Here is a 13357-nt window from a genome sequence, read left to right on the forward strand (position 1 = left end):
TTGAAATGAATGTTTCTGTTTAGATCACAATTTAATCATGATACTTAATTTATATAAATTTATTTTTATTTCGGACTATTATTCTCATCTTTATTGGTTGTTGTTTTTCACAACATTTCGGCCAACTATACCTCTGGCATGCTTTGGGTAGGATTGAAACCACTATCTTCAGACACTGTCCATCTGGAACAGTAGAGATTCAACGTCTCTATCAACTGTGCCACGGGCCCCGAAGGGGGATCAAGGTTGGATTCTTTGATCTTATAAATCCACATTTATTTATTATCTGATCTTCCATAGTCGGGTCCATACCGAGTGGTATATATATTATTCCTTAATTAGAATTCATTTTTGAGATGAGCATTATATATATTAATTTATTTTATTTCGAACTATTATTCTCATCTTTATTAGTTATTGTTTTTTCATCTTTATTGGTTGTTGTTTTTCACGACGTTTCGGCCAACTATTCCTCTGGCCTTCGTCAGGTGGTAACCGCGACGGATAGGAACTTCGAATCTCCTAACTGCATTCTCAGCAATCACTGCCATCCTTAGTTGTTGTCATCTCACCATGATACTTAATATTTACATTTGAAACTTTAATTCAAGCCATTATATAAAATAATTTCATAAAATCAACAATAGTTTCTTTACAGTGCAATGTAGACTACAATTTATTGTGAACTAAGTAACTGCTGGGGAGGATTGAAAAATGGTTGATTTTACTGATTTCAATGACGATAAAATATGGGAGGTTGAAACATTTGTTGATCTTCATTCATCCCCGGGCAATGTAGGGTTGTCCTGCTATTTTATATATAAGATGACAACTGGACTACTTTTATTAAAGAAAAGAATAACATGCTATATATTTCATTAGGCAAAAGTTCAGCGCTGAACGTATGCTTCTGATTTATATTTGTACAAACATGGTGTTGTGTAACGCATATGTAAATCTCTAAATATATATAACCTGATAGCACTATCATTTAATGACATAAAAACAAAGATAAAAAAACAAACCAATTCTTCATTCTTTTGTTCATTTAAATTGTGTAGTTTGCTCGCAAGAGATTCCAACGTCTCTTTCATATCTGAAATGTCCTCAGTTGCCTGCCAAAGAGAAAAATTATAATCTAATCACAAACAGATTTAATTTCATTCAAGAAATAAAAGAAAAAGGTTTTCTAAATCCACACGAAGAAAATATCTATTGTTTAATATTGTTCTAGCTGAAAGCATCCATCTTGCAAGATCATATTACTGACAGGAAAACCAATAATTGCCAATGTGTAACAATATTAGCATAGTAGATTTCATTGCAAAATAAAATATATGTATACTAGATATACCTGCAATCTGTTGGGTTACATCAAGACTTATTATTTTGGCATCTAATTTACCTACATATTTGTAGTATGTACAGATACACACATAAATTTGATGATGACACTGAAAAAAAAGAGTCACTCTTTTTATAAATGTACACACAGACATTAATAAATATGCAAGAATTATTGAATCAACATAGCGTGAGAACAATACATAGAGGATATACAAATACATGGGGGACTTTTTTCAGTTAATTATAAATTACAGCTAATTAGAACAATTAAACAAGATTTTTCAAGCATAACAAAATTCCTGAATTATATATTTTAGCATATATTTTGTATTATCAAAGTATTTTAGCATGTATTTTGTATTATCAAAGTATTTTAGCATGTATTTTGTATTATCAAAGTATTTTAGCATGTATTTTGTATTATCAAAGTATTTTAGCATGTATTTTGTATTATCAAAGTATTTTAGCATGTATTTTGTATTATCAAAGTATTTTAGCATGTATTTTGTATTATCAAAGTATACGGGAAAAAGTCTCAAAGAAACGAAATCACGTCATCATTCCTTGTCATATTTAGTTTAATGTTCGTTTTACATGTTGGCATGTGTTGGATGGCTTTTAGAATTGATTTCTAAATTAGCCTATGTCTAACCAGATCTTTACTTATCTCTCTATCTCCCAAGTCCATCTTTATCGCTTCCGTCTATGTTTTCCTTGGCCTTCCTCTATCAACTGATATTGCTACCTCAACTGTCCTAAATCTACTAACCCATTCTTTCAAAGTCGATTGCTTTACACATATCTTCCTATAAAGTTCAGATTTAATTTTTCTATGAGGTAATTAAATCTAAATCTGTCTTTAAGAATCACATTACACATTCATTGCATCATTCTTATAACATTTCTTTGCATGAAACGCATGCCCTCAACCTTTACTGGTCAAGTTTTATTTCCATAAACACTGCATACACATGCATAATAGAATTTAACTTCGTCATTAGTGGTAATGCTATGCTAGTTAGTAATGGCAGAAGCTCCCTAAAACTTACTCCATCCATTCTTAACTCTTGAAATTACACCAGCATCAGCTCCTTTTTGTGCTCTATCACCAGATTAACAAAATTTCTGAACAACCTCAATAACCTTTCCATACAATCTCCATTGTTTTACAATTCCTACATATAAACTGTCTATCATCTCTCAACCTACCTGTAATTCCATTGTATTTTTTGTGTACTTAATGCAGACTTGTACAACAAAAAAATTAGCAGCACTGAGAAGGAGAATTTTCCTCTTTCTGAGAGTTTTCCAGCACTACAACCACTGATCATCATTTTTGGTTACATTCACTCTCAGATCTTCCATTGTTTCATAGGCAAATAATAATTATAAGCATACACCATCTTTCTTTTTTATACAATCCATACAAAACTTGTTGAACAATGCCTCAATCACACAAATGAAGAACAACAAACTCAGTACAGAAACCTCATGTACTTCTAGTTAAACATTAGACAATCAATGTGCAAAAAATTGATTCTTTTTTGGAGAATTTCTGTACATTCATTAAACAACCTTCATCTATCTAACACAACTTTGAATATTTCTGTACTTGAACCATCTTTATCAACCATTTATTTGCTCAGAATTTATGCACAGCCCATCAGACATCATCTGTTGGTATTTTATCAAAAGATGTTGCCAAATCCATAAAAACAAAATACAAGTTCTTCTTCTGACCAAGATAATTCTCTTGAATTTGTCACAAGAAGAACATATAGAAACAGTGGTACTTTTCCCATAAGAACAAACTTTTATTTATGATTATCTGATTTCTTTCTCGATTGTTCTATTAATCACTTTCAAAAACTGAACATCAACTCAAGTCTTACTGCATCCTTTCTTTCTCAATTCTTAAAACTGAACCAGCTGCTGCTTCTGAAACGTCCAAATATTCTTGGTTCCATGAAAACTCATCATTCATCTTTCATACTAGCATTTCCAAGCATCTATTCGTCTGCTGCTAGCACTTCATTGTTATTTCGAATGCATTTCTCGCCAACAATATTTGTCTTTGCCATCTGTTCAGTTATCCTGAATATTTCATTTTTATCATCCATTTGTTGTATATAGCATGCCATAAAAAAATACTAGTACAAACCGTTGATGTATACGAAATATGAATAGTGTTGCCTATTTTATATACTTTCAAAATATGCAAATCAGTTCACGGAAGACATATTAATTTAATGGAATGACTTAATCAAACTACCTGTTTTCTACATGCTATATATATGTATATATAAATAATATGAAATGGAAATATGGCGGGGGACACAAAAAATGCAAGAGAAAAAAATTAAACAGCGAAAGAATCAAATAGAAACTACATTAAGTCCTAAAAGATTTTCTTTTTGCTTTAGACCTCCTGGAAAGCAAAAAGAAAATATTTTATTAAAAAAGAAATTGTAACTTGAAAATACTATTTAAAAAATAACATGGTAACATAAGTGCATAAGCACCAACTTTTCCTGCCTCGTTCGGCCATATTTCCATTTCATATAAATTTTTTTAATCGTACGAGGTGCCTTCAGTAAGTTTCTAGACATTTTAAACTCTAGTGCCTTTCGAAGTAATCCCTTTGGCTGCAATGCACTTGTATCATTCTAACAACTTCTGGAAGGCCCCATGGAAGTCTTCTTGTGTGAGTGTGTCAATGACACTTGCCACAGCCTTTTTCATCTCCTTAATTGTTACATAAAGACAACCTCTAAGGTTTTCTTTGAGCTTAGGGAATAACCAAAAGTCACAAGGAGCAAGATCTGGACTTTAGGGAGGGTGAGGAACTGTCTTGATGCTCATCTTGGTCATGACATTTCTTATTTTCTCTGAGCATCCTTGGGATAAACTTTGCACAAATCTTCTGCATTTTTAGTTCTTCAAAAATAATTGTGTGTACAGTTCCTACACTGACAGCAACCCGTGCTCTTATTGTCTCTATAGACACGCGGCAATTCTTATCCATCAAATTCTTTATTTGGCCAATCAACTCTGGTATTCTGACTTCCTTACACCTCTCATGCCACTCATCATTCCTCATAAACTTTCTGCCTTCCTTGAATCTCTTATACCACTCAAAAACTGATGCTCGATTCATGCAAGATGGTCCAAAAGCAGTCTGAATCATTCCATACGTTTCTGTGGCATTTTTTCCAAGTTTAAAGCAGAATTATATTTTATTATTGCATATCGTTCTTCTAAAGTGTCATTACGTCATGAATACATTTTTTGAAATTCAAGGCTTTAGTAAGTATATATATATATATATATATATATATATATATATATATATATATATATATATATATATATATATATATATATATTTATGACTACTAAATTCAAATTATAATCGCCAAAAATGTATTTATGTTGCAATTCAGTAACAGCTGTACTTAAAGAATTAACGGTGATGCATGAAAAAGCATTTCTTTTAAATAACTTCAGAACTCTTGACTCAATCCAACCTAAATTCTTAGCTATTGTCACAATCATCATTCATCAATTTTTATAATGTTTGGCCGTATAGTTTCGAAAATATTAAGGTTTATAAAAAAAAAACACTTAAGTGTAACAGACTGACTACCTCCACCCCCACCCCCCAAAAAAAAACTCAGAGTTGAAGTCATATGTACAAAACGAACACGAATTTAGTTCACCTTTGCAATGACTTGATTCAGTTCATTTTCTTTCATTGATAAAAATTCAGGCCGAGACACGTTTGATTTGTTTCCCATCTTCACAGCAACCACCTAAACAAATGTAAGTAAAAAACAAAAAATAGGTAACAAATAAAAATAAAAACTTGTTACATTTAGATTAACTACAGCATCATCAAAATAAAAAAATTAATTTCTGAGTGTAAGGCTAATTAATCGTTTCAACTTTTTTAAAATGAGGATTAATAAATTGGATTATTCCGACTACTATTCTCATCTTGGTTGTTATTTGTGGTGTACGTGTATGTTATGGTAGTACTTTTTATGTTGCGTAGTCGTACTTTAATATACTTGTAGTGTTGGGTAATAACAACTAGTTCACACATATCCCTAGGACAGGCACTTAGATGCCCACCTGATAGCTCCAAGGAGGGATGTACTGGAATGTACTGAAACTACAGCACTACCTTGAATGGCAAGGGGGATTGACAGTTATGTCACTTTGATGACAAATCCCCAACGGTGCTCTCAGGTGAAAGAAGCTCTTGAAGCCTAATAGTTGCCTCAGTCGCCTTAGATCACCATGACATAGGAAGCAGCATATGTATCTGTGAAAGTAGGTATGCGCTCTACCATGCAAAATTACATACAGTTTAAAGAAAAGCTACACACAGGCATCTGTGTTTTGACTACCTCACAACAACTTCACAACAACCCTACAATCCTTTCAGTGATTGACGATGGAGGCAAGCAGCATGTTAGCTTGGAGCCGTTAGTCAGGAACTAGCATGAAAGTGGTGGATATATGTTTCAGTCATACAACTTCTGGATCGAAACAGGGAAGTTGTTCAGCAGCTACATCCAAGACTGAGCAGCTCTCTTTAGGATCCACTCTGCTCACTCCAAATGGGGAGGGAGTTAGAAAAGGTTCTCTAAACGTAGCCTGCTTCAGCTTTCACATCTGGAAAACTTCTTCCAGAGGGATCACCATCTGATGGTCAAAATATGAAGACAGTGAAAATGAACAGAGTAATGAACAGCACTCGTTGCAAGAGAACTGCAAATATTCAACTTCGATATAGTAGCCCTGAGGAGAAGGGCAACTGAGAAAAGAACATGGGCAGTTTACTTTCTTCTGGAAGATCCTGGATGCAGAACAACCACAACTCCATGAAGTTGGTTTTGCCATTCGAACAACGTCTCTCCATGATTCTAAGAATTGAACTCAGCCACAACCAACATCCTACCATTATCTCTGTATATGCCCCAACACTTGCGGCCGATGATGTGAACAAAGAGTGTTTCTATGCTCATATTGACAACATCCCTCACAAAGAGAAATTGATTCTTTTGGACGACTTCAATGTCAGTTGGGTGGGACCACATCCTTTGGAAGGGAACGATATGCAAGGAAGGAGTGGGAAACGTTAATGAGAACAGCACCTGCTTCTGATGATGTTCTGTGCTAAACAAAATTTGATAGTCACTAATATGTTCTTCCGAAAAAAGGACCATTGGAAAGTCACCTAGCAGCACCTAAAATTCAAACACTGACACTGAATCGACTTTGTAATCATACATGCTAGATATTGAAGACTAGTGCTCAGTATACAAGTCGTCACAGATGCTGATGACTGCTAGACGAACCACCACCTGCTTTGCTCTACCATGAAATTGCAGATCCAACCAAAGAAACGTCAAAGCAAAGTGAACATCAAGAAGGTTGACATTAGGTGTCTCCAACATCCCGCACACCTCCAAAACTTTCAACAGAAATTGTGAGAGATACTTTTCCAAGCAGCACCACAAGACGTGGATGACCACTGGAAATCGTTCAAAACTGCCATCACAATATCATGCAAGGGAACCCTGGGCTTTCAAACTAAGAACGCCAGGGCTAGTTTGATAGCAACGACAAAAAGCTTAGGTAACTCGTCAACGATAAAAGAAAAAGCTTCCATGCCCATCTGAATGATCTGCCGTCAACTGTAAAGAAACAGGAATGCAAGGCTGCTGTCCAAGGAGCCACACACACTTAAAAAAATAATCGATGAAGGAACAAAGCAAGGGAGATTCAACATGACATTCGTGGTTTCTTCAATGTCACAAAAACCATCTATGAATCCTTAGCACAGGGTCAAGCTCCCCTCAAAAGTAAAGATGACAAACTGCTCACGAGTGCATCCACCATCAATTCCAGATGGAAAGAACACTCTGAAGGGCTGCTGAACTAAGCCAATTCATACAATGACGATGTCTTGAATGCCATTCCTCAAACACCTGTTGATAAATCTCTTGGCAGAATCCCAAGCCTTCAGGAAGTCAAGGAGACAGTCAAATTTTTGAAGAATAACACGGCTTCCAGACTTGATCCCAGCTGAAGTCTGCAACATTGGTGGAAAGCTCTTGCTGACCTGCATCAAAAGAATATGGGAAGACCAAAGAGTTCCAATAAACTTCAGAGATTCTGCTATTATCAGGATTTATAAGAAGAAGAGTGACCAGTCAGATTGCAAGAACTACAAGGCCATCTCTCTCTTGGCTGAAAAGGTCCTTGTTCGTGTGCTGAGTGGCCACCTCTCTTTAATCGATGAAAAACGTTCTCCCCAAAATCCAAGCTGGCTTTCACCAACAAGAACATTTCTATATGGCATTTATCAACCTGACCAAAACCTTTGACCCAGATTCAAGAGAATTGCTTTGGAAAACCTTTGCCACTTTTTTATGCCCCAAAATGTTTATTGAGATCCTCAGGCTTCTCTATGAAGTCATAAATGGCACAATCATCTCTCCTGACAAATCCTGCACCATTGTCCTGACGCTCCTCATCGTGTTTGTAACAACTATCACACATATGGTCAAGAACGACCTTCCCCCAGGTCTCGACATTGTCTACATTACAGAGCTTTCAATCCTCTGAAATCGAATTACCTGATCAATTACCCGAGATCGAAAAACAAAACCCCAGTCACATATCTGATGGAATTCCAGTACGTCAATGACAACACGTCCATCTTGGAAGACCACCTGCAACAGATTCTGAATATCTTCAATCACGCCTATACCTGGCTCAACCTTGCCATCAACCCAACAAAAACTCAGATCATCTACCAACTATGTTCTTATTCCATTAGCCATGACTGGGTGGTAGTTATAATTAAAAGTAATTATGTTATAGACCCGTGATGCAATGGCAGTTCAGTGTTTAACAGGCGATATATAATATATAGATCAAAGTGCTACAGATCTTCAATGAATACGCTCTGCAACAAATATTAACAACAATGTTACTGCAATGGAAAGCTGGTCAGTTGACAAACTGCTAAATAGGCGCAAAATATACTTGCTTATATCTATATATATAAAAATGTAACTGTTGGTTCGTTCGGAATTAATTGTCTAAAAAACCACTGGACGGATGGCTTCCACGTTTTGGTATAATATGTTTACTATATCCATGTGTGTTTTTATATATTTCTTTTTAATTATAACATTATACTTAATTTTTCTATGATAAATAGGTGGATTTCTTTGTACCGAGAGGCCATTTTTTTTATTTAGGGACAATTATTTATTATCGCTTCCTGTCACGTGACCAGTGTTACAATTTAGCAGTTTTCCTGCTAGATCTGGAGATTTCGTTTACAATCTAGCGGGAAATTCTAGAAAATCTGGAGGTATTTGGCACCCACACACCCGCATTAGATTATTAAAAAATAAAGAAAAGCGGGGTTTGTATTACTGTACACATAGATTCGAAAAAGTTGTCAAAAAACAAATATATAAGAAATAAATGTTATCAAAGGCAAGGTAAGTTACTTTTCTACCAAACTGGATATATTCTTTGTGTTTTTATTCAATGTAACATATTTATTCAGCTCGAAAAACATGCAGTGTTTACCGATGTATTCGAAAATTCAAGATGGCGTCTCACACCCTCTTTAACCCCGTAAGTTTAGAAAAAGGTGTTATAAATAAAAAACTATACAAAATACTATTAAAAACCCGCCGAATATATGTCAACCTATGTCACAGTAACATGTATTGAGCGAGTTTTTAACAGTATTTTATCCGTTTTTTTATTTATAACATCTTTTTCCAAACTTACTGTGTTAAAAGTAACTTATCTTGCCTTTGATAACATTTATTTGTTATATATTTGTTTTTTGACAACTTTTTCGAATCTATGTGTACAGTAATACAAACCCATAGTGAGAAAACATGGAACATTATGGAGTTTTTTTTGGGGGGGGAATTAGCGATTTTTGAAAATTTCAGTTTTCAAGTTAAAAATCTAGCGATTTTCTGGACATTTCTTTCTCCTGATCTCGCAGGGTTTTTTTAAATCTCAGTTGACAACATTGCATCACTAAAAAAACACTACAGGCTTAATGTAAACAGAATGTGTTTACAATATCGGTAAATTTTCAATGGGTTTAATTACATGATTATTGATAATGTAACCATGTGATTGAACTTTAATTTAAATTAACCACACGTGGTCGCAAAATGAATGCCGACGCTCAAAGTGTATACACATTTTGACTCCTCCCTTTACTTAAAAATTCACCAAAAATCAGGAAACTAACGAATTTTAATGAAAATTTCAGTATTTATCAAATAATGATCGCAGAATATAATGAACTAATTATTTTTACTTAACTCTTAGTGAAAATGTTTTATTTTGTTTAAACAAAAAATACCTTTACTAAAGTTATGGTTTTCAGTAGTAAATAAAAAACGCAAGAATTTATTTTTGCTTTTTTTAAAGCATCGTAATTTGTAACAATAAAAAATAATTTTTACAGTAACATTACGAAAAAAGCCCCAAAAGTCGGTATTAATGAATTCAATATAACTCGAAGAAAATGAATTTCTCACATACTATTCAAAAAATTAAAGATTCAATTAGATTCCTATTTCAGTCACCTAAATTATTTAGGGTGAAATGAGTTTAGGAATTTATAGCCAAACCTAAATATTTTTTGTTGGTAAATATCCAGATACGCTACTACAGAACACCGACCACTCTAATTTGTTTGGGGGTGTGTGATGTTGGGGCGCGCGCGCCAGCCCCAACATCACCCCCCCCCCGCTCGCGCCCCCAATGAAAAAAGTAAAATCTTCGGAAAATGTTAAATGGTGTTCTAATTGGTAAATGTCAGTGCGTTACTTACGGAAAATTTGAAAATTCGATGTTCCAGGTAAAAAAAAAAAACAGATAAATTACCCCCCAAACTACTCCAACTTGGTGTGCTTTCCTTTTCTTATTTTATTTCTTTTTCAGCTAATTTTAAATTTTCCACCCAAAAAGTGCGATAATGTATTTTTTAAAATTAGAAAATTCTATGTCCTGGAAAAAAAAAATCCCCTCCCCCCAACGTAGTTTGCTTGGTGAAGCCGTCGTTTATGCTACAGCGTGCATGCGCGTAGCATAAACGGAAACTCCAAAATGGTGGAAAGAAGTTTGTGGGTTCAGGGGTAAATACCATGCAAACGGTAAATTTTCCCCAAGTTTGACTATCAGATTCGTTGTCAGCGACCTCAATTACCTATAAAAAAACAAATTAGAGTGGTCGGTGTTCTGTAGTAGCGTATCTGGATATTTACCTTTTTTTTTTTTTTCTTGCTTAAAAAAAATAGCATTAATACAGTAAGTTAGGTAAACTGACTTTTTCGTTTAAAAATGGAATTATTTCCCTTTCGTTATTAACTTTAAAAAAATTTTTTTTTTTTTTTTTTTAATAAATATTTTGTGGGGTTTGTATTACTGTACACAAAGATTCGAAAAAGTTGTCAAAAAGGAAATATATAACAAATAAATGTTATCAAAGGCAAGATAAGTTACTTTTCTACCAAACTGGATATATTTTTCGTGTTTTTATTCAATGTAACATGTTTATTCAGCTCGAAAACCATACAGTGTTTACCGATGTATTGGAACATTCAAGATGGCGTCTGATTCTCTCTTTAACACGGTAAGTGTGGGAAAAGATGTTATAAATAAAAAACCGAATAAAATACTGTTAAAAACTCGCTCAATATATGTTACCGTGACATAGGTTGACATATATTCGGTGGGTTTTTAATAGTATTTTGTATAGTTTTTTATTTATAACACCTTTTTCCATACTTACGGTGTTAAAGAGGGTGTGAGACGCCATCTTGAATTTTCGAATACATCGGTAAACACTGTATGTTTTTCGAGCTGAATAAATATGTTACATTGAATAAAAACACAAAAAATATATCCAGTTTGGCAGAAAAGTAACTTATCTTGCCTTTGATAACATTTATTTGTTATATATTTGTTTTTTGACAACTTTTTCGAATCTATGTGTACAGTAATACAAACACTCATTTTGTGTTTTATATACATAAAGTACAATTGTTGAATGTTACTGTTTTGATTATATTCGTTTGGGGGGGGCACAATTAAAAAATTAAGAAAGATTAAAATGAAGCGAAATTTAAGTTTCCGTTCCATTTTTACAACAACCATAAAACAGTGCATACTCAGCAAGTTTTATCGCAATTTATAAGCATATTGAAACACTAAATCAACATTTTATTTATTTTTTTGCATAATTAATGATGGAAGTATTTTTCTGTTTATTTTCTTAACATCTGTTAAAAAAAAAAAAAAATAATTTGTACATTCTCTTGAAAAAAAGAATCAAACTTTTCTCTACTTTCACATGTGTTCCATTTTAACAAACTGGGCCACAGCAACGCGTGGCCGGGTACAGCTAGTTGAGAATATAATCAAAATGAAATTATTTACGTAAACGAATGCAGCTAACTTCATTTTCCCGGATGTCTGTCTACAACAGCTTGTAAGAAATGAATCATTTTCATAATCAAACGCGGCTCATTTCATTCTCTACAAACGAATCTCAATCACGGAAGTGCATTTTCAGTTTTCTTCATATTTATTCCACTAAATCAGTTGACCATAAGGAAAAATCTAGTAACAAAGTTGTCAATAAAAGAAATTTTTTATGAATACAAATACAAGGTGGAACGATTACTTAGGGTTCAGAATTTGTATATATATATATATATATATATATATATATATATATATGTATATATATATATATATATATATATATATATATATATATATATATGTGTGTGTGTGTGTGTGTGTTTTGAATTAAAAAAAACTTTCTTCATTTTTAATACAAAACTAGGATCAGGTATGACACTTTCTCTCTAATGCAAATGATTATATATATTTATATACATTTTTATCTTCCCTAAATAGACGAGCAAATTGTCCTTCGAGAAAGTGAAATCTTTGACAGAATTATACTGTACAAAATCAAAAAAAGGCAGGTGTAACACACATTAGAAAAGTATGAAGTCACAAAAAATCTTACTCTCCAAAAAGTCAAGCAAAAACTAAACGTAAACTTCCAGTATATCCCAAAAGAAGCCTGAGTTACACACGGTGTAACTCAGGCTTCTTTTGGGATATACCCATGCCAAGGATATGGAGAACACCACTGGCAGAAGGATTGTCCATATCAGTTCCAGAAATGTGATCGGTGCTGACGCAATGGTCACAAAGCGTTACATTACAGAGCAAAGGAACCCCACAGGAGCTACGTAAAAAACGAGGACTAAAGCAGAGGACAAAAATGTAGGGAAGTACGTGATGGTAAAAACTGGAGACAAGAATGTTAGATTTTAATTTGACAGTGGTTCAGATTTGTCCATCATAAACCACCATACTTTGTGCAAAATTGGAAAACCGATGATGATGAGAACCAAGGAAGTTGCTCGTTCAATAACTGGAGAAAAATAAGATTTGAAGGTGAGGTTAATACTAACATAACGTTGATGGAAAAAACACTGAATCTCAAGATGTTTGTATTAAAAAACACTAATAACCTTTTTGGGACAGACTGAATTAAAAAATTTGAACTCTGGGACTCGCCCATTAGTGATTGTTGTCAAAAAGTGGAAACCTTACAGCCAAAGCTAAAAAACTAAAGAAAGACCCGAATGAGTCGTTCCTCAATGTTTTTTTGAACAAACTAGGCTGCTGTACAAAAATGGAGACAAAGTTCAAGTTATCAGACAATGCCACCCCAGTCTTCAAAAAGAAAAGCAGCATACCTTTGGTCTCTGTACAAAAGACTGATGTAGAATTGAACAGAATGGTCAAAGCAGGAATTTTTACCCCAGTTGTTACAGAGAGTGGGCTGCTCCCACCATGTATGTAAAGAAAAAAAATCAAAGGATATCAGAGTCTGCATAGACTTCTCAACCGTTGTGTTGAA

The 13357-nt window shown here is 33.9% G+C and overlaps 1 protein-coding gene across 4 annotated transcripts in view; it reads right to left on the reverse strand.

The window, feature by feature from the left end:
- Positions 1 to 13357, reverse strand: part of LOC145293168 (doublecortin domain-containing protein 1-like) — a 562737-nt gene that overhangs the window by 350028 nt on the left and 199352 nt on the right. For all 4 annotated transcript variants that reach the window (XM_080139630.1, XM_080139632.1, XM_080139631.1 and 1 more), the window contains exons 11-12: positions 5067 to 5159; positions 1026 to 1115 (exon numbers count right to left, since the gene is read on the reverse strand). In XM_080139630.1, the coding sequence (XP_079995756.1) occupies positions 1026 to 1115; positions 5067 to 5159 (183 nt within the window). The remainder of the gene's footprint in view (positions 1 to 1025; positions 1116 to 5066; positions 5160 to 13357) is intronic.

This window comes from Euprymna scolopes, chromosome 14 (assembly GCF_053919585.1).
Source record: "Euprymna scolopes isolate OS-2025 chromosome 14, ASM5391958v1, whole genome shotgun sequence".
NCBI classification, from domain to species: domain Eukaryota; kingdom Metazoa; phylum Mollusca; class Cephalopoda; order Sepiida; family Sepiolidae; genus Euprymna; species Euprymna scolopes.